The sequence below is a fragment of the Nematolebias whitei genome, chromosome 19 (genome assembly GCF_014905685.2).
Source record: "Nematolebias whitei isolate Nwh7 chromosome 19, NemWhi1, whole genome shotgun sequence".
In the NCBI taxonomy this organism is placed as follows: Eukaryota; Metazoa; Chordata; class Actinopteri; order Cyprinodontiformes; family Rivulidae; genus Nematolebias; species Nematolebias whitei.
The window spans coordinates 33,634,896-33,661,105 of NC_056516.1; the positions used below are offsets into that span (position 1 = coordinate 33,634,896).

At 38.6% G+C, this 26,210-nt stretch overlaps 1 protein-coding gene across 1 annotated transcript in view; it reads left to right on the forward strand.

Annotated features, from left to right (window-relative positions):
* LOC119425755 (semaphorin-6D) overlaps positions 1–26,210 on the forward strand; it is a 120,500-nt gene that overhangs the window by 37,187 nt on the left and 57,103 nt on the right. The window contains exons 7-16 of the mRNA XM_037693302.1: positions 4,206–4,296; positions 4,578–4,700; positions 7,176–7,264; positions 7,517–7,606; positions 8,359–8,486; positions 11,604–11,735; positions 11,855–12,010; positions 15,677–15,850; positions 15,942–16,082; positions 20,196–20,273. Coding sequence (XP_037549230.1) covers positions 4,206–4,296; positions 4,578–4,700; positions 7,176–7,264; positions 7,517–7,606; positions 8,359–8,486; positions 11,604–11,735; positions 11,855–12,010; positions 15,677–15,850; positions 15,942–16,082; positions 20,196–20,273 — 1,202 coding nt within the window. The remainder of the gene's footprint in view (positions 1–4,205; positions 4,297–4,577; positions 4,701–7,175; positions 7,265–7,516; positions 7,607–8,358; positions 8,487–11,603; positions 11,736–11,854; positions 12,011–15,676; positions 15,851–15,941; positions 16,083–20,195; positions 20,274–26,210) is intronic.

The window sequence follows — 26,210 nt, forward strand, 5'->3', positions numbered from 1 at the left end:
TCACTCACTCACTCACTCACTCACTCACTCACTCACTCACTCACTCATTACCATGTCATCTGTTGAATTCCTGCACCTTTTTTCTTTTCTTTAATATAATAAGCAGGAAATGTGTCTCAAGGACAGGATGCCTTTCATTCTGACAGTGTTTCCTCCTGTCATACCTGAATGCCTAGTCTCAGTAAAATAATAATAATAATAACTTCATAAATCTCACAACCTCAGGTGTCAATCCATCACTGCATTTCATTTTTCCTGCTTTGCAGCTGTGCTCAGATTGATTGGCAGCTGATGACCCTGTTTAGCAGAATCTTCGTATGCTTTGAGCTCTCCGGCGGTGGAAAAAGCCACACGTTTGCCAGAAGACGAGCAGCTTTTCTTTCTGCTTCTGAAGAGTGTGGATCTAAAATCAGACGTGTAGCTCTTGGAGAAAGAGAGATGTCTCATCTTACTTTGTTTTCTGTTGCTATATAAACCACGATCTTGTTAAACGTTTTTGCGGAACAGGGTTTTTTTTTTTTGTTTGTTTGCTTTGTTTAATATATTTAACTTTCTAAATGGTGCCAAACTGCTCCATAATCCATCCAATGGAATTTTAAATGAAGAGATGAAATATTTACTATGAAAAAACAATCATTAATTTGATTTATACACGTTAGCATTTCAGTTTTAGACTCCTTTAGACTAATCTTGTTTGCGCCTGCTTGTTTTCAAGCCCTTGATTTAATGCAAATAATTAAACCAATTATCAGGCTGCTGTCTTCATGATGGGAATATCTTTAGAGGAATATGGAAACAATGGGGTTCTTTTAATAGATGCTTGTCTTACAGTACATATAATCCCTTCTAAGCACACCTGCAGCAGAAGACCAGTTAAACTGCTGGTAATTAGGACCTACTGCTACTGTAGTTTGGCTCTAATAACAAACCAAGAAGAGTTATTTAATATAGTGTAATTTATTTGAGAACTGTGAACTTAAAGAATTGTACAGTTAGACGATTTATATAAAACTCATTTCACGGTGGAGGTAGAACAGAGGAGGGTAAGTTGGATATATTCTGAATTAAAAACAGCAAACTAGGCTGACAGAAAGGTCAGCGAGTCCCACACTTGCAGCTCGGAAGAGCTTCAGCTTCCCCAGGGGGAATATAGCAGACAGGTGTATTTATGAGGCTTCTCAGAAGGCTAAACTCCCTGTTAGAGACTCAGCTAACATACTCGGAGAACAGTGCCATCGCCACAGCTGCAGAGATGAGGGAGGAGCTCTATCAGCTCAGCTAGAACAATATGAGCTGCATAATTGACTGGAATAAAACAACAGAGAAATATTATCAGAGGTCTATCAGCTCGGCAGCATAATGAACTGAAATAAAACCATCAACATATTATTTAAATGTCAATGAAGCTTTTCTTCCATCAGCAACTAGCTGTGTTTTCAGATAAAGGCTTTTGTTTCTGCAATAGTTACTGCATTTTTCAGTGAATGGTTAAATGGAGTATATTCTTAAAAAGATCAATTTTTGTCATACAAGTCGGACTATAATCTTTCATTCCAGCATCACCCTCTGAGTGTTACTGGAACAATGTGCATGACTAGTTTTAAACTGTAGTTCAGAAACAATTCAAAAGTCATTTGCAGCTGGATGCTAAACGTGGTACCTCAGAGGGCTGCAAAGCTTGTAGATGAGTTGGTGACTCGAAAATTGGTGTTTTCTGTTGCATTTCCACCCTAAAGGGATAGTCCAGTCATTTTAAAATGTTGTTCTGTCAAGTAGTTAGCACCTTATCAGCTGTAAACATCTGTCATAGAGCACAGAGGATGGAGGAAAAGGCACATTTTGTCCAGGTGAAGGAAATATTTTTAGTTTTATTGCAAAGGAGTTGTTTTAATATTCTGAAAAATGATAAATAAATGGGGGCAGCACAGTGGCACAACTGGTAGAGCTGCTGCCTCTCAGCGAGCAGGTCCCTGGTTCAAATTCCGGTCCAGGGGCCTTTCTGGGTGGAGTTTGCATGCTCTCTCCGTGCATGCGTGGGTTTTCTCCGGGTACTCCCGTTTCCTCCCACAGACCAAAAACATGCACGTTAGGCTGATTGGTAACTCTAAATTTTCCCTAAGTGAGAGTGAGAGAGTGAATGGTTGTTTGTCTCGTTTGTCTCTATGTGGCCCTGTGATGGACTTGCGACCTGTCCAGGGTGTACCCCGCCCCTCACACAGTGATTGCTGGACATGGGCACCAGCGACCCCCGTGACCCAAAATGGAATAAGCGGGTAAAGAAAATGGATGGATGGATGCATGGATAAATGAATGGGCTTTCATTTTGTAAGCTTTGGACCTTTTTCCCACACTTTGTGCTCTATGACTGATGTCACGCTTTATAAGGCACTATTAACTTTAACCAAGCATCATTTTAAAAACGACTGTTCCTTTAGCTGACATTGGCTAACTAGCAGCATCATCAGAATCAGAATAAACTTTATTATCATTGCACCATAGTACAGTACAGTGAGATTATGTTTGTACAGTTGTCTGAAAGATAGGCAGAGTGCACGTTTTTGCTGCTCCTAAGAGTGCAATCCATAATTATTTAGATAGAAAAGGGGAAAGGCCACGAGGAAAGGATAATGGTATTACAAAAAAGATCTCTTCAAGTGAAGAGATCTTTTTTGTAATACCATTATCCTACGATTTAAGACATCAAAAAACTCTGCCAGCAAGCACATTTATAGACACATTATGCATTTGATGACAAGATGGTGAGATTTGTCCATGAAGCACTTCCAGATAGCACCATAGTCCTGATAAGATGTTTGCTGTCAGCCGGTACAGCTCTGATAAACATTCACAGAAATTATGTGGCAGGGGGCGGATAGAGCAGAGCCTTCCTTAGTTTGCACACATCGCAGGAGAAATTTGACAATGTGTCCTGCCGCAAGGCCCGACGGGGGAGTCAGATTCAGATAAGCCATAGTTGTTGATATTTATTCAGGCAGAATGTTATTTCTCATCAGCCTTGAGTTATGCTGGTGCTTTTGATGATTCAAAATGGCCAGATTTGTGGACATTTCACTGGTTTGTGCTTATTAGCTCCCTCCAAGGTCATCCCCAATATGCTGACGAGTCCCAGAAGCTGCAAGTGGCCTACAGTTCTCACAAATCGCTTTCATCTTACGATTTAGCTCATACATCATCTGATTTTGAGTACTCAAAGCACAAACCAAACCTTCACATATGCTCGGTAGCTTTGCCATGGCCGAAACTGCTGCAGCCATCTTCTTCAATAGCCGGTAACATAGGTATCCGACGGTGCCAAAAAGCAGAAACCCTGCTATCAGGATTCCAGTGATATAAACATTGTCTGCGTCTTCCTGAGACAATACGGGAAGGCACATCGACTTCCAATCTCCCCACGGATCCATGACGTACCCTGCTGCGTGTGTCTCAGTGGGGCATGAGGGTTCTCCAGGACCCTGTTGCTTGGTTAGAAAAAATTGTATCAATTGTTTTGAAAGTCCAGCAGACCAGATCCATGACAACGGTTTACGATTTGAAAGATGTGTAAATAGAAGCTCTGTTACACAAAACAGACAGGAAAAAAGCAGGAGGGAGACAGGAGAGGGAAGAAAAGCATCCGTCTTGCTCAAGACAACAAAATATATCTGCAGATATAAGAACATTTTTCAAAAATGCTTCCAACTCTAGAGCCACGGGTCAAATCTGGTCCCCCAAGATAATAAGTTAAATGTAAAATATTGTACATCTTCTACTTTTTTTTCTTTAAAACAACTGATAAATACATAATATACTATAGACTTCTCTTGCCAGCTGGCTAACCTTGAAGCCAGAAAGAAGGTTGGGTCATTCTGTCATTATTGATTCTGATGTGGAAAAAGTAACATAACGTCAAATGAGACAGATCAAACTCTTGTTGATGAAACTGCAACCAAGAAAAGATATCGGGTATCTGACTCGAGTTAATGGATCAGCTGAAAGTGGCCCATGGCTCAGACTTTTTTTTTATTTTTATTTTGGCTCCTTTTGGCAACTGAATTCGGCACCCCTACGTTGAACAAACAGCTACTGATTGTCTCAACATTTTTGCAACTCCAAAATCATTTTGCTCTTCTTACTTTGTTTAGTTTTTTGGTATTTAGTTCTTTATATAGTGTTAATAATGTATTTTATTTTCCTTTTGTTCTCAGATGACTTCTTTGGAGCAAGTTGGGGAGGAAGTGGTCGGTCAGGCTCGATGTCCGTTTGAGTCCAATCAGTCCAACGTTGGCTTGTTTGCTGGTGAGGCAACATTTACTTGGAGAGCAGATCCCCGATACTGATGACGATACAACTTTTTAACTATTTTAAACTTTCTGCAAACATCACCAATAAAATATGCACACAGAGACCAATAACCAGTGCAGTAACAGTTGACCTGCTATTAAATTTTAACTTCTTGTCTGAAATTTATTTTATAGATTGCAAGTCTATACTTGAATACAACGATCATTTTGAAAGTACTCTCTAAAATTGAGTTTGTCTTAAGAGGAGGAGAATTCACAAAGTTCTGTTGTGTTCAGGAGGAGACTTCTATTCAGCCACCATGACGGACTTCCTAGCCAGCGATGCCGTCATCTACAGAAGCCTAGGCGAAGGCCGACCTGTGCTCAGGACCGTTAAATACGACTCCAAGTGGCTCCGAGGTACGTCCCAGAAATCAGCCTGATGGCGGCTTCATTAGAAACATGTTTAATATCACTGCCTGACATTTAACATTTGTATTTATTTATTTATTTTTTTAATCACATTTGCATCTTACATCATTTAGAAATTAGCAGTTTTCATCAAAGCCAGAGGCATTAGTTATTCAATGCTTGATAGAAGTACAGAGTTTTCGCTTATATTTGCTTTAGTTTCTCTCTAAAGAGAATGTGAAAGAAGATTTAGTTGTTTTTTTCTCAGAATGAAATGAATTAGGTGCATTCGTAATTGACTGATGTCCTTGCTGCAGATTTTCTGTCTTTTCTTTTGTTGTCCTCCTACACGTTAACAGGCGGAACCGGGATGTAAACGCTCTGAAATTAAAGCTCGAGCTCAGCGATTTAATGTAGAACATCAATCTGCTGCCTTCCTTAGATAGAGAACTTTTACTAATTGGCTTTTTTAATGTATGTGAATGTTTCTGTACAGTGCCCTGAGAAGACTTCTGTTTGGACTTGATGCTATATAAATAAACTGAATTGAACTTTTTTTTTTCCTACCTACATTAAGCATAAATTGGGGAAATATATCAAATTATCTGTAATGGCATGTTTTTGTCCTAAAAAAACAGCATGTTTATACGATGGAGTATTAGGGCCACACTAAGGAAAAAAAAAAACATTACGAGTAAAAGTCATAAAATTACGAGAATAAAGTCATATTATTATGAGAACAAGGTTGTACGACAATGAAGTCATAATCTTACAAGTAGAAAGTCATAGTATTACGAGAATTAAGTCAAAATAAAGTTGTGATATTACCAGAATAAAGTTGTAATATTATCAGAACTCTGACATGAAAAAAACGATCTTACAACTGTGGTAAAATTAGAAATGCTGAGCATCTTGTTAAGTTATACTTTGGTATTGGTTTTACAAATAAGGAAATACTTTCTCTGTTAGCATATCAACATCAGATAATTATAAGTATCAGGTCGTTGAAACGATTGTGCAAACATCTAAGTCTGTTTCAAAGAAAGAACCACACGGATTTGGAAGCTATTGCTTCTTTTGCTACAATAGCAGGGTCCCAACGCACTGTGCATATGGATTCTTATGATAAACTGAAGCCATATGACACTGCAATTAATGGCTGCATTGAGGGATTTAGTCGTCACATATTATGACTTTGTTCTCATTATTTCAACTTTGCTCTTGTATGACTTTATTGTAGTGATACTACGACTTGAGTCTTGTAATATTATAATTATTTATTGTCGTATGACTTTATTCTATTAATATTATGACTTTATTCTCATAATACTACGACTTTATTCTCGTACTGTGACTTCATTATTGTACGACTTTATTCTCGTACGACTTTATTGTAGTACTATTGTGACTTTATTCTCGTAAAACTACAACTTTATTCTCATAATATTACAACTTGACTGAAAAATGTTGGATTGTATACCTGGATTATTGAGCATGGACTTTGTTTTATTATTGTACAATTTTATTCTAGTAATATTATGACTTATTTTCTCGTGATACTACAACTTTATACTTGTAATATTATGACTTCATTGTTGTATGATTTTATTCTTGTACAACGTTATTCTAGTAACATTATGACTTTATTCTAGTAATATTATGACTTTATTCTAGTAATATTATGACTTATTTTCTTGTGATACTGCAACTTTATTTTCGTAATATGATTTCATTGTTGTACGACTTTATTCTCGTAATACTATGACATTATCCTAGTAATATTATGACTTTATCTCATAATACTACAACTTTATTCTTGTGATTTTATTGTCATACAACTTTATTTTCATAATACTATGACTATATTTTCATTATTACTTGACTTTTTTCTCGTAATGTATTTTTTTTCTTAACGTGACCCTAATACTCTGTCGCATGTTTAAAACCCTAACATACACAAGAAAATGTTCTTATTTTTTTTATAACTTTTATATGTATCTAAGCTAAATAATTATTGCATTTAAATTGCAAATAACTCTAAAAGGTTAACAAAACCCACCGTAGAAAAGTCAGTTGCACTATGCAACACAAAGTTAACCAGTTATAGTTTTCTCATATGTGAGGATCAGACCACCATGCTGGTCTGCACAAGCCCAGACCTTCTCATTGTTTCTAAGAGAAAAGATAATCATTGATCCCATCTCGCTCCTCGCATTCTGATCCTTCAGAACAGGCCGCAGTTTAATGAAGCTCATCGTTATTCTGAAATTTCTTCTCTGGATTTTAGAAAATAATTTGGGGAAAGGCAAAGTCTTGGCAACAAAAAAGTAAAGGTGTGTAAAAAAAAAAATGTTTCTCCCTGCTGATAACTGCAGGATTGTTTCGAGCAGCACAGACTGAAGGTGAAAATAGTTGGAGGGAAAGAAACGAGTTTTACCTTGAAACTTGAGAAACTAGATGATTGTTATCCCCCTCTCTCTGCAGAGCCTCACTTCCTGCACGCCATCGACTATGGTAACTACGTCTACTTTTTCCTGAGTGAGATCGCAGTGGAATATACAGCCCTGGGCAAGGTGTGTGTGAGAACCTCTTTTCCAGCTGTAAAGTAGCTACTGAGCCAGAACAAAAACTAAAGTCCACATTCACACATTGTCAGTGTTCTAGTCTTCTATTACTGCAGTGATGATTGATACGTTGAGGATCACTTTGTAAGAACTATGTAAACAAATTTTTGTTTGTGTGTTTAGCTGAAAGTTTCCATTTGTTTGTTCTTTTTTGCACTTTGAAAGAGGTTTTTTTTTTTTTTTTTTTTTGTCTGCTTGCAGGTTGTATTTTCTCGAGTTGCCCGAGTCTGTAAGAATGATAACGGAGGATCCCCTCGAGTTCTGGACAGATACTGGACTTCCTTCCTGAAGGTGAGTTTCATAAATGTGAAGTAACTAAACTTCACTCCTTTACGTCCCGTCTTCTTGTAGAACACCACCTGTTTCAGTTGGAGTACTTCGATAGGCCGGCTGGATAATTTGGTCATTGTTTTTGCCATATTTCACGACGATCTGCAGCAGCTACACCTGAGCATATTAAGCCAATTAAAAAAATCATATATTTAAGTATCACAGTGTTGTAACACTTCAGGCTACACCTTTGTTTCAATGAGTCTCTTGAGACCGTGGTGTCTTACAATAGCAATGTTGCTTTATGTTTATTTATATAAAGGCTAAATGTGGCTCAGCACTGGTAAACGCTTAAAAAAAATACAACATGAAGAAAATTTAATGCTTTACTGATATTATTTAATAATTAAATGTGTTTTTATCTCTAGTAATCTGCATAGCCTTTTGAACATCAGGTACGAGCAGACGGCTGTAATAAAACACAATTTTATCACATGAGTGTTTCTCATTGATTGGATAGGAACCATAAGTTATTCCTACTGGTGATGGTCAAACACACCCTACATGAGCTTTAACCCACGTTTATTCACATTTCATCACTTTTATGAGCAACAACAAACAAATTGTCTTCCTAAACAGGTCTTCGGCTGCTCAGATCTTTAAAAAGCATTGACGTTGTCCATTTAACAGACTTCATCTGTTAGCTTTTGTGTTGTTGCAGAATGCTTCAGAGTGTTTAACCATCGTAAAATAAGCACTGTGTTTGTGTTCAGGCACGATTGAACTGCTCAGTTCCTGGAGACTCGTTCTTCTACTTCGATGTTCTTCAGTCTCTCACCAATGTCCTGCAGATCAATCAGAGACCTGCAGTCATCGGGGTCTTCACCACTCAGGCCAACAGGTATAATCTATAAGGGGGTGTAATGTTCTCATGTTTGGGATGACTACTTAAACAGTTGTATAGACAAAAAAAGTAATGAAAGTGACACGTATAGGATTTGGAGGCAACAAATATTCCTAACAGACTCTTATTCCATGGCTGAGGAAAGATAGCCTGAAATTGAAAAACACACCCCACACATAGGCACATTGGGGCACAGACATTCTGCAGGGGAGGGGAGACGACAAGAGCAGTGAGCGTGTCCAAGGACACTCCAGAAGAACTGTAGGAGTTCTGATAAGAATGGTATAATCAATCAGTTCCCTCTGGTGAGATCCGTAAACACTCTTGGGCGTGCCGAGGTCGACCTAGGACAGCGCCAGAGAGAATCCAAGAGTCTTGAAATGATGACACAATGTTTATTCAGCTGGGTCCCTCTGATAGGTCCGCAGACTTCCTCGGTGGGAGGGGAGGGGGGGCAGAGCTTCAAATTTACAGGACCTCTAGGTGTTTAGAAGTTTTATCATTCATGCAACCTTTATTTATACAGGTTAGTCTCTGAGTCACAAGGACTCATTTTCAAGAGAGAACTGTTTTTGACAGACAATAAACAACAGTGAAATGCAATTAAATTAAAAGGTAGTGTTATAAAACAATAAGATCAATGTGCCTTGTAAAACAAGGTAGAATACTAAAAACAAGAACATGTTTGCTTTGATTTTTCTATTGACCTTATTAATTGTTTAAAATCCCCTTAATAAATCAAAGTGGACAGCTTCAGATCTTGTTGCAAGGTGTTCCAGGATACAGGAACAGAGTAAGAAAAGGCCTTTTTACCAAGCTCAGTCTGCACTGAGGGGACGCTGCAGGTAATGATGGCCTGAGAGTGCACGCTGTAACTGCACTGACGACTTGATGTAGGAGGAGCTATATGAAGGCAGCAGACCAATGAGTGATTTATAGATGAAAATGCACCTCTGTGAGAGACTACGTGTAGATAATGATGACCAACTGACCATGGAGTTCAGAGTGCAGTGATGGGTACGGTAGTTACAATCAGTTATGCATCTTAGCTCTCCATGGTAGACAGCATCCAACATCTGCAAGGAGCTGGCAGAGGCATTCATGTAAATAATGTCACCATAGTCAATAGCCAGTAAGAAAGTATCTGCTACAAGGCATTTTCTAGCATTCAGAGTTCGTAAAGATCCATTTCTGAAAAAGAAACCCAGCTTTAATTTCAGTTGCTTTATCAAGTTTTCAGTGCGTGGCTTAAAAGAGAGATGTGCATCAACATGGGGTCCAAGATGGTGTAGAGGCAGGGCAGCCTACTCGGGACCCGCAACTCCCAGGTTTGATCCTCAGTCATTGCACATCTCGTGGTGTCTCTGAGCAGGACACCCTATCCCCAATTGCTCCCTGGGTGCCTTCAATAGCTGCCTACTGCTCCTCCTGGGGGTGGATGGGTTAAATGCAGAGAGCCAATTTCACCAATGTATGGGAACAAACAATGACAACACATGAGTATTATTATTAACTAAAATTCTCATATATTTGTAAGACTCAACAAACTCGATAGGAACATCATGCATGGATAAGATTGGAGGAAGAACTGCTGGCACCAACTTCCTGTTTGAAAACGACATCCCTTTGGTTTTGTCAGCATTTTCACCAGTTTGAGACGGAATAGGTCAGACTGGATGATGTCAAATGAAGACTGTAGAGAAAACCTTAGCAACTGTTTTCGCTCGACAATAAACAAATGTATCGTCGGCATAGAGGTGTAAGTAGACGTCAGGAATGTGTGCGTTAAAGCAAAATATGGTTACATTTACATGAGATTTATGGAAAACAATTGGGAAATGCAGTTTAGAAATGTTTTCGCAATTATTTCATTAGACAAAAATGTTTTTATAGATGAAGCATTTGATTTTAATTTTATAACTTTTACAAAGTGTGACAAAAATATACCAGTATGTTATTTTTGAGGGAAAATAAGATGCGAGTATGACATAGTTTGTGTCAAAGTTGTAATTTGGACAACCAAAGCCTTTTTAAAATGTGTGAACATTTCTTTAGCAGGGAGGTTTTTGGTTATTGTTGGGAAGCAGTTATTTCTGTCAGTCAGGGACATTTCTGGAAATGAGGACATCATTTAAAACCTGTGCACGTGGTGAACAGGTTCTCACTCTTGGGACTTAGTTTATCATGTTGGAAGTGGGTCCATGCTGAAATTTGGGTCAGGGATAATAAAATGTCAAAGAGGGTCTTCACAGGTAGAAATTTACATAATATGCAAAATGAAAATGGCATTTTTGGTGGGTTCTCTCTTTCTTTATGTTTTTTGTTTGTTTGTTTTTATATTATTTTCACTTCTTTATTTATTTCTTTTTCTTAACTTCAAAGCACTCATAATTCTTCAGGTAGCTGACCGCATTGGTTTCTTCTCGTCGTGTTAACGTGATGTAACGAGTCAGTGGTAAAGAAGCTGGTCTCTCTCAAGAAGTGTACCGTCTGTTTGGATTATACAAGTTGAATTTGATGAATGGATTCTTGTCTAAAACTCGGCAGAGACATTTTTGGACTTTATGGTGCAAGATGGTTTAGTTTTTGCAACATTGTCTTAAATATTCACGTTCAAGGCAGGTTTTTGGAGCAAAGTGGTGTTTTGTACTTACAGGTATCATCAGGACTTGGATTTGATGAGAATTTAGTGGCTGCAAAGTATGCTAGCTTATATACTACAGGAGAATCACATTTTTATTAAACAAAAATAGGGCTGTGTTTCATTAATTTAAATAAATGCAAAAAAAAACTGACTCGAAAGCTTTTAATCGTATTATTATTATTATTATTGGAAGGGAGGCCCTGCTTTTTCTTGACTGTTTTTGCTTAACGTTGACCTCATTGTCGTCATTTTCTGGTATAATTTGTTGAGTCTCTCCCTGTGAACCGTTGGTTTTCACTGAATTTTCTTTGGATTAACTGAGTCAGGGCAGCTTTGAGACTTTTTTCCAACTTTAATGTTTTTTTTTTTTTAGCTTTCTTTCACTCATGCACTCTCAAAACTCTTTTTTTTAATCCAACCTTCCAGCAGAATGGTTTTGTGCCTGGATGTCTTACTCTGCGTTTCTTCAGTATCCCAGGCTCGGCGGTTTGCACCTTTTACATGGACGACATCGAAAAGGTCTTCAATGGAAAGTTCAAAGAGCAGAGGACCAGCGACTCATCCTGGACTCCAGTACCAGACGAGAATGTTCCCAGACCGAGGTGAGAAGTTAATCAAAATAAATCCAGGTTTACATAAATTTGTCTGCTTTAGACCCTCGTTTCTTTCTATATTAGATGTTTAAAGCAGATCATAATTTGTTGTTTGTTTTTACCTGCAGGCCTGGTACTTGTGCAGGTGATGGTCAAGCTTCAAATTACAAATCTTCAGTGCAGTTTCCAGATGAGATGTTGTCCTTCATCAAGTCGTATCCCCTCATGGACGAAGCTGTACCCTCAGCCAACGATCAGCCCTGCTTCACTCGGACCTCCAGCAGGTATTAATACCACACATGCTCACTGGTTATAACATGCCTATTGAGATTGTTGACATTTTAAAACCGCCTCAAAAGTATGCAAGCAGAGAAATTAAATATTAAACATTACAATGTCATCACTTGCTCAAAGGAAACGGATTATTTCAGGGCCACAGGATTTCGACTCTGCTCTGCTGGGCTGCATCATTGTGCACAAAGTGCTGTAGATTTTCTTTTTTAATATATATTTTTGGAGAAACTTTTAAAGTCTGTTCAAGAATACAAGAAAAACAGACATGCCATGATTCAAATCATAAAAAGTTGCCTGGTTATGCATGCAGACAGAAACCATTGAGATAGTCATTTTCTGGCAAAATAAGAATGTTGAAAAATGTAACGCCTAATGTAAACGGTGTAAGGAAAGGAGTCTGCTGCTTAAGATAAGCAACATATTCACTGGCTCACACCTACATTGAACCTCTGACTCAAAGCTTATGTAGCTTGAAGGGGTTTTACACCAACATTTGCAGCTATAGGTATAAATCAGTTCTGAAATCCAGTCAAATTTAACTTTAAAGCACATTAAGTGTAGCTCCCACTGACTGGTACGATCAGCAGAATAATAGTGTGAACGTTTAAGAAGCATTCACTCTATTGTGATTCATTTTTCTTCTGTTCGTTTTTCAGCATCTTTCTCTTTCCACAAAGTTTGTGCTATTTCAACAAATCATATTCAAAACGTTCAGCTCTTTCAGGACAATCCTGCTGTAACTTTTGGTATTGGTGCAACTTTAGCTTTTTGAAATATTTAGCCTTTTCTGCCATTTTTTTAAAATCATAGAAAATAAATTGAGCTCATTTTACATCCTTCAAATCTTTAGATGTGTTTACAACCTTTTACTGCTCCTTTCACATTTTGTTCTGGTTCAGCTTCTTCCAGCTTCCTTGTGCCATTTTTTTTCAGCTCTTTTCAGCTAATTTTAGCTGCTTTTTTAGCTGTTTTGTGCTCCTTTCAGATTTTTTTTGCTAACTACAGCATTGATTTTTTTTTTTGTGTGTGTGTGTGTGTGTGTGTTCTAGAATCATTCTGCTAATTTCAGCTTGTTATGCTCCTTTCAGCTTATTTCTGAAAGTTTATCTTTTTCTGCTATTTCAGCTGCTGTATGGCTTTTTAATGCTAATTTAAGCTTTTGTTTTAGCTAATTCCACATTTTTGCTCTCATTTCAACATTTTTCAGCCTAATTCAGCAAAACTGTGCTCTGTCCACTTTGTTGTGATTTCAGCTTCTTTTTTTTTATTTCAGCTCTTTTCAGATCATTTGTACTTTTTGTGCTCATTTCTGCTTATTTCAGCCTAATTAACTTTTATCTAATTTCAACTTGTTTTGCTTCTATCAGCTTATTTCAGCTACTATTTAACGGTTTATGCAAAGTTTAGCTTTTTCAGCTAATTCCACTTTTTTTTTCACACGTTTCAACTTTTTTCAGCCTGATTCAGCAAAAATGTGCTCTCTCCACTTCTACTGGTAATTTAAGCTTCCTTATGATTTTTTAGCTACTTTTCAGCTGTTTTTTTGTGCTAATTTCAGCCTTTTTTTTTAGATAACTTCCACTTTTTTGTTCTAGTTTTGTTTTTTTCAGCAAACATTTTCTGTTATCTTCTGCTAATTTAAGCTTATTCTACCTTTTAAGCTACTTTTCAACTTTTTTTAAGCTAATTTCAGCTGTTTTTCAGCAAGTTCTTCAGCAATAAGCATTCACATTTCATGGTTGCAGGAATTGAAATGTCTCTAGTTTTATTTCACCAAGGTAACTGTTAAACCATGTAGTCCTGGAAGCCTGGGACGAAATGGAATGAATTGTAAATGGCCAACATGAAAGAAGAAACTTTAAAGTGGACCTAGAAGAGGTAAGTTAGGAAATGACAGCTTCTCTGAGCGGCAGTGAATCCACCATCCTGACCTGAAGCCTTGAGGATAATAATCGGTATCAGCCATGATTAGTCGCCGGCTCACAGGAAGTCTCCCTCTGACTCGGCAGCTCTGAAATTCTTTGACCTTCTTAATCTCCGCCTGCAGATTTTTAAATGAGTTTCTGATGGATTCTAATTACCAGTCTGAAATGAGAATGGGATTCTTAATTCCATGTTCAAATTAGCCTCTCTGCTGTAGAGGTCCGAGCTGACCCAGATAATGATGATGCAGATATCTGAGGAGCAGCACGGTTCTGCTGACTCTTTTATATAACGACAGTGAGTAGAATGGTCAGAGCACCGGAAACAAAAATGAGCTTAGATTTATTTTTACTTTAATCCAAGTTTTATAGGAGGAAGGGGAATAAAAGTAATAACAGAAGCCAAGCAGAGATGAGATCACCGCATGATCGTTTAATTAATGGATTATCACAAATGTTGGCGCAGATACGCAGAATCCAAGAAGGGATTTTAATCTTGTTTTATCAACTGATCAGCGTAATATGACTTAATATTATTCAGGGGGCGTACCAAAGAGACCATCTTATCACAAGCAGAACTGGCTTGTTCCACTTTAGAGTAAGCTGTTGGGGGAAGAATCAGTTTTGTTGTGTTTCCTTGACTTCCAGACATGCAGATAAATGTTTTTGGTGTTGACTGGCTTCTATAAAGCAAAATAACAACAAAGTTGTTTAATGAAACTAAGCAGCCTCCACTAGAGTTAATTTACAGTAATTTACCCAAGGTCAGTTTCAGCATCAGAAAGTTGGTCCTCCAAGCATTAATGATAAAAGTTATACAAAACAAACCATCGCATTAAAGACAACAATATTTTTTACTTTCATCTGGTCTCTCTTGCAAAAGCGATCTGGATTTTCAGTGGGATTTGCCTCGTTAAATACAGGTTAATAATAGTTTTTAAAAAAATCAATTTGGAGAAGTTTTCTTTGGAAAAGGAGAATTAATCTCCAAATTATTTTTATTTGAGCTTCATCCGTTGTAATGGACAGGTGTAAATCAGTCTTAAACAAGCTGATGTCCCCTACCAACTTAATTAGTAAATGTTTGTATTTTTCGAGATTAATGTTTTTTCTGGACTGGGAGTGCAAGTAAATGTTGGTGCAATATATTTCAATGGGTAGGAGTACCATGGTGTAGAAGAAGAGGTAATATATATATATATTTTTTTTTTTACTTGTCCAAGGCAGTGCAAAATGACGCATCCTGGCAAGTGGACAGAGCAATTGTATCCACCGTCAGCTGCAAAGGTGGAGCCAGTGGGTGGCCAGTGGTGGCCTTAGCCATCATATATTATTCTTTGGCCACCCCAAGGACCACCCCAATTATTTAAGGAAACTATACTTTTAAGCAATATAAAACGTAGAAAGATTAGTTTCTTTAAATATTAGGGGTGGTTGGTTTACATATATATATATATATATATATATATATATATATATATATATATATACACACGGTGGCAGCCATCTTGTATTTTTTACGTAACAGCCCAATTATCAACTTTTTTTATGCCTACATGCAGCCTCACACCAAAATAGAAGTTGATAAAACGCTTCTTTTTTTAAGATATCGTGCTCACAACATGCAGGGATCGATGGACAAACAGATGACGTGTATTTCCAATTCCCTCTCTTCGCTCTGTGGCGAGGTACAATAAAGGAAGACTTGAAAATGTTCTCTCTTTTTTTTTCCAGGTCCAAGTTGACCCAGATTGTGGTGGATGTTTCAGCCGGCCCTCACAAGGACCGGACGGTGATGTTCCTCGGCTCAGACGACGGACGAGTCCTCAAAGTGTTGGCTAGCACACATCCAAATGACAGCTTTGGGTCCAAACTTCTGGAGGACATTGACGTCTACAACCCTTCAAAGTATTGCTCTCACATTTCTAACCTGCGCCCTGCAGCTGCTGAAATATTTATACAAGATTACATCATCTTCATTCAATGTGCATGTGTCCAGGTGCAATGTTCAGGGTCAGGAGGACAGGAGGGTTCTGGGCTTGGAGCTGGATAAAGACCATCATGCGTTGTTTGTAGCGTTCACCAGCTGTGTCATTCGAGTACCGCTCAGCCGCTGCACCCAGCACGGATCCTGTAAAAAGTAAGGAACGACTAGTCTCACCAGGAGACATGAAACGGCACTCAGGTGTACAGTGATGTTAAATCAAAGCTGCCTTTTGCAGCCGGAGAAACATAGGGTTCTGAATTTGACAAAAACACAATTTTAACTGTGGAAATGCACTTTAATCTTGAATTTGGAGCCTAATTTGGCAACATAATAAATATGATAGAAACATGTTCTTGGGGTATATTGGAAGTTTGCGTAGTAAAATATGAGGAAAAAATAGAACCTTATTATAGACTTCGTTAGACTAATACGAACAGAGCTCACTGCCCAAACTAGAGCACATTCATCACTTGCACGCGCACACACACGCACACACACTGCCATTAATCAGGCTCATTTTATTTACTGAGTAGGATGAATGAAAGCCAGCCAGTCTGGTGTGGCACCAGCTGCAGGAGCACAGAGAGGCTTCTACCAGCTGTAACTCCATCATGCAAATACAGAGCGCGGTCCCAGTCAGATTATTGTTTTTCTTCTGATGATTTATCCTTTTACACAGCTACATACTCTGAAAAAATAATCTGTCTGGAACCAAAATTAAGAGAAATTGCGACAGGATGAATGTGAAGGTTGCTACATTAGCTCTCACTTTGTAACGATTCAAATAAACAATTTGGATTGAAATAATTTGGCATTAGTCACGAATAACACCGTTAAAGGCGGTGGATGCTATGGTGAATTGACTTGGTTCAAATGTAACGTTTTCTTGTGATTAAACGTTTGCCTAATTTAAATTTAAATTTTAGAACTTATTTAATAAATTAATAATGTTAAAATAAATGTGATTTTGTGGTACCAAGCATCTGTTTTAGTCTGTCGTGTCAGCACTCTGTAAGAGAAACAAACAGCTTTTCTTCATACATACGACATGCCATGTCATTAGCCTTTGAAATCAAAACCTCGAGTTGCATGACAAGTTGTTGTAGAATATTTCATTTATCCTTTGTAAAAATGAATACTGTTACAGACCAGCTCAGATACGGGAAAAGGGAAGTAACATTAAACTAAATGGAATTGGTTTAGATTTATTTTTTTAATTTTTTTTTGTTTAGTCTGTTTGGGTTTTAACAAAAAAGAACAAATAGAGTGTACCAGTATGGTACAAATTACTAATACTTCTGGTTTGCACATTTAACAAAATCAATCAAATGTTAAGCAAATAAAGATAAAATAAATATTTTACCAAGACTCTGTATAAAATAAAACGATTAAAAACTTAAAGTTGAATAACCAAACCAATTGAGGAAATTAACTATTGATGCAACCTTTTCAAACAAACAAACAAAAATCAATGATAAGGGAAAGCTTTTAGTCACTAAAGGTATTGGTATTTTTATACTCTGTGATTTATATATCTTGTGTGATTCCTTGTGTATATTCTTTTGTACTGAAACTCTGGCACAGTTTCCTGCAATATCAATAAAGTTCTATCTTATCTTATCTCTTACATTATCTTAAAGCAAAGTAACAGAACAATATTTTTTATAAGACTTCTGGGTCTGTCTCCAGAAACAAACATTTATTCACCAGTCACCACAAGACAGGCCTCAAACCAACACTCAGGTCACCTGGCAGTAAGCTAGTTTAACATTTCAAACTGTACCTAAAAGGACAAAGTCAAACATTTGAACAAAATGCCCAGAACTAAAAGAAAGCTCAAATTAAATCCCAGCCTCGCCCACTGACAGGAGAGTTGGACCTCTTCTGTGGATGCAGGATCATAAGATAAACAGTCCAATCAGAATTGACCTTTTTTTACAATTTTAGTGTGCATGCTCAGTCAGTATTCTGCAATGTATTGTGGTCTAAATATAGTTATGCCTACTTCTGATTCATTGAAATGTGCTTAGTCTAAACAGTGTTCCTATCTACGTCTGTTTGGGCCGTGCTCTATCGTCATTCCAACATCCAGAAACTTTGCACATTGAATACATTTTGCTGTTACAACCTAAAATCCCAGTGAAAACAAACATATACGTTTATTTATAAAAGTCAATAAAAAGCAGCTGTGAAGGACCTAAAGACGAGCTGAGCACCAAACTTGAGTACCGGAAAAAGCTATGAATATATTTGAGCATGTGGTGCCCATTTTTTTTTGCATGTGTATTAGTAACTTTAATAAGGTCAACGCAGAGGTCCATCTGGAGGAGTCAGGAGAGCCCAACCAGTCCTGGATGTTGAACTGCACAGTATCATGTAAAACTCTTGTCCCCAGCCCGTCACAGATACAATAAACACTAAATATGGTGTCATCTTTCATTAAACCCATTGAAAAAGCATAAACCAGAACAGATAATTAGCTTCTTGAGTGTTAAAATATAAAAATGTGTCGCCGCCTCAAGTCGCTTTTTGCACAAATTAGGTTCAACCTTCCGATCACACAAACACAGTGAGGACTTGAGACAAAATAGAAAATTCAACTTTTGTCTATTAACAAAAATAAAAACCTCATAAACATGATTTAAAACAGACTCGGATGGCTGGAGGAGCTAAAATCTGTAAAATCAGGTTATGCATAATAGATTTCACAAACGCCATTTAACGAATAGATCAGTCATCACAACTCAGTTCAGAAAGAAACGTCTGTTTAAAAGTTGGTCACTCAATACCCAACACCAGCCAGGGGAGATGATGACACAGTACTGGTATAGTCCCATCGACATGGGGTACAGATGAGTCTTCTTAGCCAGCAAACCAGGAAGTGGAGTTGTCTGCCTACTTTCCAGCTGTTGCACTGGTGAGAGTCTGTGCATCCCAGCTGCACATCCACATCCTTCACCAAATACGGAACAGGGACTAAGAAGAGGCCTGATTGCCGCTCAAGTAATCCCACTGGTACCCACATAATCCGTAAGAGAAAATTAGCACTTTCCTTTAGCTGAGGACTTTGAGAGTTGAAACCAGGACCATGACACATTGCAGCAGACCTGACAGACATGCAGGGAAGGAGCCGAGCAGTGGGACGTATCCTCTCCCCGTCTCTCCAGGCGCCCCTCCTGATCCTGAGTGCCCAGCCAGTGATAATCCAGCATTCATTAAGTTCAAGCGAAGGAGCAGTTTGACAACAGGTGTCACTGATGAGCTCAGTGACAAAGCCAAGACAAAACCATAATGTTCACACCAAACACAGCAAAACATCCATCCATTATCTTTACCCGCTTCTTCCTTTTCGGGTCGTGGGGGTCACTGGTACCCATGTCCAACAATCACTGTGCGGGACACCCTGGACAGGTCACAAGTCCATCACAGGGACACATGGAGACAAACAACCATTCAGTCTCTCACTCACACCTAGGGACAATTTAGAGTTACCAATCAGTCTAACATGCATGTTTTTGGTCTGTGGGAGGAAACTGGAGTACCTGGAGAAAACCCACGCATGCACGGAGAGAACATGCAAACTCCACCCAGAAAAGCCCTCGGCCGGGGTTTGAACCAGGGCGATCTTCTCGCTGAGAGGTGGCAGCTCTACAAACTATGCCACCGTGCTGGCCCCAGTAAAACATGCAACTACAAAAATAAGATTAAGAATTACACTTGTAAAACATGACAAACCAATACGGATTACAAATGGAATACGAACGTCCACTTGGTCTGAAACAAAAAGCCTTTTGGTTTTGGTAAGAGGACTTTTTATGAGTTCAGTGTTGGTTTTAAGGTCCAGGTCTTTGTTTCACTGAAATAAAATCTATTCTCATATTAAACATGTATGCATTCAATCACCCAAATTCCATTTCTTATTGGTGATACGCAGGTCATGTTTAGCAGAGCATTGCAGTTTAATGATGCGCATTTCAGACCGATTGTCTCCTAATGGCTGCTGTTGGTCCACCACCTCCCAGAATTGTTACAGTAGACTGTTTTGGATTGGTTTAATAATCTTTAGCTACAGAGTACTTTACAAAAAAATTAATTTAAGTGGAATTAGAAGCACTTGGCTTAGCTGATGAAAACAAACAGCAAAGAATAAAATTAAGGAATTAGTTGTAGTAGTAATACATCCCCATCATTGAATCAGCATAGTGTCGACGAACCAAATCAGGTTGTATTTAAGAAGACATGTATTTTCTTTTTGTATTTTTCCAGAGCCTGCCTGGCCTCCCGTGATCCTTACTGCATCTGGCTTCGCACCGGGAGCTGTGCCAACATGGCGCCGGGCTTCAAGTACGTGTCAGTTCTTTTTCTTCTCTGTTCAGCGTTTTCGCCCTGGCTTTCAGTCTTTGCCTTTCCCTCCCTCTTACTCCACTTAGTCTTCGTCAATCTGGCAACCAATAAAACTCTTGACGTCTCTGCTCATCTGTGTGAAGGGTCATACGTCCGGCGGTTGTAAATCTTTGAAGCTTTAACACTTGCAGTCACAGTGGAGGGATGGATGAGGAAGCCCAACTGGGACAAAAGTTGAAAAGGATTTCTGGGGAAATGTACTACGTGCACTTTGTTGGTCTACATAACCTGAAGTTCCATTCAAACATCCTGAGGCATCAGTAAGCATCTCCTTAAATTAGTTCTTCTATCACCTGACGGCACTAAAAACACTTTTTAAGGTGTATCTTTTCCGAAACAACATATCCAGCTGGGTGGTGAAACTTGTGGTTTGGGGTCAACGTTAGCGTGACAGAATCACCGAGTTGCTAGATAATTTGTTTTCTACACTTTATGCTGGAAGTCTCCAGTGTAAACACATTGTAAATGTGTTTTGTTGCATAAGAGATCTGGGGAATGTGGCGGGGGAAAACAAACATAAATTCTCATAAACTCTATAGGCAGGTCATTACAGAGATCCTGGAGCAGGACTGCAAAACATCACAGTTTAGTTTTGGTGCTGGACAGTGTAGCATTTTTAGGTTTTGTCCACTGGATGTGCAACTTATTTATTTAATACTACCAGTATTTATTTGAATGTTATTCTCTGTACATTGTGGCCTCTTAATAGTCTGGGTATAATCATTTGATGGGTTCGTCTGTAAGCTGCGTTTACTACAGGAACATTTTTGTTGCACTGTTGACTCATTTAATAAAATAAATAAATTAAATAAAATAATAATATATATATATATATATTTTTTTTTTTTTAAGTTTATTTTGTTCTATTGATTGACAGTATACAAAAAACACTGATTTAGCCTATTTTTCTGTAAGACATTGACAACTCCAAATTATTTAAGTAGTATTCATTTATATATTTTGCCATAAATGTAGGCATTTCTACATTTTCTCATTCTTCTGGTGGACTCAGATTGATAGAAAATGCTTGTTTTTTTTTTTTAATTTATAAAATGGTAAAAAAAACAAACATAGTTTTGAAGAAAATTTGGATAGAGATCAAGAAAGAAGTTTAATTAAACTCAATTGTCACTGTCAAACACTAATTTCATTAAATTTTGCACCGTCTCATTGGAATTAATAGCTGATATGTCTGCTACATTCTGCCAGTGGCAAAAAACAAAAACAAAACCTTACTTTTTATGTACTTCATGCACTAAATGTCCAATATAAAAATCATATATATATATATATTTTTTTTTCTAAACGCTCTAAAAGAGCACAGCATGCTATGATCTGTGCTCTCTGCCTTCGGCTGCTCTCTGCCACCTGCCAGCGCTCTCGGCCACGCCCACTTCTCTGCTGCAGAGCGGAGATATGACACGCAGCAGGAGGAAGTTTCTCCTCCAGCTGTGGGCTGCACCCAGGTGCAGCAGCAGGTGCTAAATAATTTTAAATAACTCATTTTAAATAAAAATTTCATGCCGATCATGCGGCTCATCCATCAATCAGACGATTGTGTGTCTTGTCCAATCTTATTTTGAAAAACCGCGATAGAGCGGCTCAGCGAAAAACGAACCGCGAAGTAACGAGGGACTACTGCGTATATATATTTTAGAAATTGTGCAACAGTATTGCTTACTGACCAGACTGTTGACTTGTATTATTTGTTAATAAATGTTTCTTGTTGACTTGCTTTAATACATGAATCAATAAGGATTTTGTTGCCATGCTGAGGGTTTTATACAAAACCTGAAGAAACTTGAATCTTCTATAAGATCATTTTCTTAGGGGGGGACACTGCAGCTGCTGCTGAGAAGCGGCTTCTTCGGCTTCCTGAATCTGGCAGATGGCTGACATTTTAGCTGTTAATGTGTCGCTGGTTCTCGATCACTGATCTGCGCTGCTGATCTGCAGATGACGCTGCCGACGTTCCTGTGCAGCCTCCGCACAGAACATGCTCATTTCAGAGCAGGCAGGAGATACTGGGCAAAAAAAGCCACTGGCCTCGTTCATAGCTGGTGCAGAGAGCAAAGCAACGGCACAAACTCCTGCTAAAAGGTTTTTCATGCGTTTGGTATGATTAAAATAAGCCCATTTCCATCCCTGAACTGACATATTATAAATAATCAGTTACAGTCAGAGCATAAACAACATTTAAAATAGCTCTAATTTCAGTGGTAATGCATAATGTCCTGTCTTCATTGAGCTAGTTTAGTCTTTTTTTACAGCTATAATGAATTTTCACATCAACACCATCAGATTTTTCACCCTTTAGAGTCTGCGTTTGTGTTTATTCTGTCCCTTGGTCTCATTCCCCTGTATGTCCACATGTCTAATAAACAACTGGGCACAAATTAATATGCTCATAATCATTTCAAAGGCTGCGTGATTTGTTTACGGATGTTTTTGTGCTTCTGCTTTCCTTGAAACCGGTGACCTGCTGGTGTTTCTGACCGATGATATCTACAGATGAGGTTGATTTTTTAGCTCTTTGAGGTATAGAACAAGCCTTTTCCTCGAGAGATAAACATGAAAATATTACTTCGATTTGCGGCATAGAGAAGGAATGTCAAAAAAAATCTCCTAATACCCACAGATCGATTGTCGCCTAGCGGGGCTGTGCTACAGGACACTTTGGGGTTATTGATTAAAAAGTGGCACAAAGTAACACGTTTGATTTCACGAGCTGTCAGGAGCTGCTCTGTTTCTTTGTGCATCTGTGTGTGTTTTCATCCCGCCACAACATATCAATGAAATTGAGAAGATGTTCAAGTGTCACGTTGTGATTTTAGATTCAAACAAAAAGTTTGGGGGAGTCTACAAATCACCTAAAGGAGAGTCTCTGCATGATCCGGCTGGTTAATTTAAGCTGCTTGCACTTAAAATAAATGGGCTGGAGCAGCCACAATTTGCTTTGCTCATAAACCTCATGAAATGTTCTGTGCATTCGTTGTTCTGACTTGCAGTTAGGTTCTTTATTGTCATTCACATCACATGTGGTGCATGAGGTGGAATGAAACTATGTACACAGGGTCCCAGTTACATCCAACAAAAATACAAATTGTAAAGAGAAACAGTAAGATCCAAGACATGAACTGATAATAATAATTAATTTAATAGTTTGTCCCTTACCAGTTTGCAGTCTCATCTTAAAGTGCATCAAACCATACCAGATAAAATACAGAGTAAATTCTCAAAGCTTTCTCTTCCTAAGCTGTCTTTCTAAACGCATATCCTCCTCTTTTCCTTGTCTAGACAGTGTTTACACTTTTAACTGGCACCTCTTTTCTCCGAGGCCCCTGGCTGTCTAGGACCAACGATAATTTGACGGGGTCAGCTCGTCTCCTCACAGACACAATTTGGCCTACTTAGACCCAGGACCCCATTATGGAGGATTCACTTTCCATTCTGAGTTTTCTTCCAGTATTTAGCTAACAAAACACCCAAATCTTTTGGAATGCCGTCTGCCTTTCGAGTGGCTCATGTTAAAACAGGCATATCTTTTCAAAATAAATGTCATGCTTTGATGTAATTAAAAAGAGGCTGTCAATGGGATCAAATCAAACATTGAGTTTTATTCTAAATCCAGCCACTTTCAGTCGTTCTGCACTCTCAGATCTATAGCATTGGCCGTTTTTAGATTGTTTTATAAGTCATGGCTGTCTCGTTGCGCCAACACTTCCATCAAATGTAAACCAGATCAATGTCAAGCACAAATATTCCAGCAGGCATACATAATCCCCGTATTGATCTCCTGGCAGACTGAATGTGCCACTCTTCTCAACAGACAGCCTTTTGTATTCGCCCGTCTCCTCTTGATCTGTCTCCTCACATCGATCGATGCTGGGAGACGAGGTGGTCGCGTGTCTTTGAACGCATCGACTTTTCGGAGACACTCGATCAAAGTAGAAGGTGAGCCTTCTGCTCCAGTCACTGGGTAGGTTAAAGTCGGTGTTGATTAACTGAAAGCTCTTCTTTTCATTACTTCGTCATCCAAAGACTTAAAGAAAATTAAAGAAAAACTTCACACATTAAGAACTCTGTTACCTGAAATAACCGTTTTTTTGTCTTGATTTGATCTGGGACAGAAAAAATAATTTAATCAAACCCCACTCTATTAAGAAACTCCACCTCTTAAAGTTAGTTTTTAGGTATGTCTTTCATATTCAAACATAGAATACATTTTGAATATTTGTGACTTAATTGCAAATTACACACTGGACTTTCAGACAAATTGATAAAACAAGAGCGTGCGTTGGTGGGTTCTGTTGAAGCGGTTCATGCTCACAGGTGAGGATTTCCTCAGACCAATCAGAAATTTGCAGAGTTTGTAGATCATAGTGCTCATATGGTGGTATGGACCCACTTCGGATGTTATCAGCCCATTGAATGTCCGTTATTAGTTGTGATCATCCCTGTAGGTTGCATTCAGACTGTCTCTCCTGTACCTCCTGTACCTCCTAGTAGGTTTAACGGTACGTTTTTATCGCTGATTCCAGATAAAGTCAAAATACAGTTTTCAGCCAACCTCAGAAAATCACCGTATCTCCACACAGACGCAGGAAACAATATTTCCTGCAGCTGCACAAAAGACAAAAGTGCTCTATTTATTACGGTCAGCAGAGCCGACAGAGCGGAGAGGAGACGCTGCGGGAAGATTAAAACGGACAGGATGAGCAGGTTGAGATGAAAAACAGGCGAGGAAGGAAGCTGAGGGGGAGAAGTGAGGCTGTGATGCAAGAACTGGAAAGGAAGAAGAAAGAAGGCAAAAATGGGAGATGGAGAATTACAAAACAAGAGCGGTGTCTGTGTCGGAGTTAAAGGGTGAAGAAATGAGAGCTGAACAGCAAAGAGCTGGAAGCAGCAGTGAACTGCAACATGAGTGACTTGTCTCCTTCCAAAACTTCCACTCTGATCCACCAAAAGTCTCAGGTTCTCACGTAATTTCCCAGCAAGCATCGTTCTGTGTAATAAGCATCATAATGTGGTACAACTCGTCTGATAAACTGAAGAGCCTGACGGGTAGACTTTGTTTTTGTCCCGCACGCGCTGCTAAGCAGTGGAGGAAAGTTTGACCAAGTTCAGTGATTATCCTCCATTAGCATCAGTGCAGATCACATCACAGTAATCCAAGCCTCAACAACCATTCCTTCATTCCTTCTGCTTCCGTTATCATCAAAACGTCCGACTGCGTACAGTGGAGGCCAGCGTCCCTGTCCTCCTACTCTGTCAGGGACACAGAGGAGGCAAAACTAAGCTGAGCTCATCTCAGGAACTGTATTTATTAACAATAAAGGCTTATTCATAAATGTAAAACAAACCTGTCTATCAGAACTGAACAGACATGTGCATCAATTTTCTCTAGCTGAATGTTATCACATGCTATTGAGAAGCCGAGGTTACAAAAGTATCAGGAATTTTCATCTAAGGCAGTCAACCTTAAATGTTTTTTAGTGTAAGATGTTCTAGTGGGTAGGAGTTGCACTGTGCTCATGTTTGAGGTATCTCAGATTGAGCAATCACCAGGCACAATGGTGGAGCAAAGGGATGACCATTGGTGGCCATTGCCACCATGGGTGACTGTTCAGCCATCCCAATGGGCCACCCCAATCATTTGAGGAAACTCTACTTTTAAGCAATATAAAAACTAGAAAGCATAATTCCTTAAACGATGGGTGTAACCAGATTATATTATTGAGGGGGGAGGGGTGCACATCTGTGTCGCATGCCGTTTGTACCAACGGTTTTCAAAAAGTGGACATGGCTCAGAATGAGGGAGACGGAGCGCTACCTATGTAGCTTTTTAGCTAGAGCGTCTGATATATATATATATGT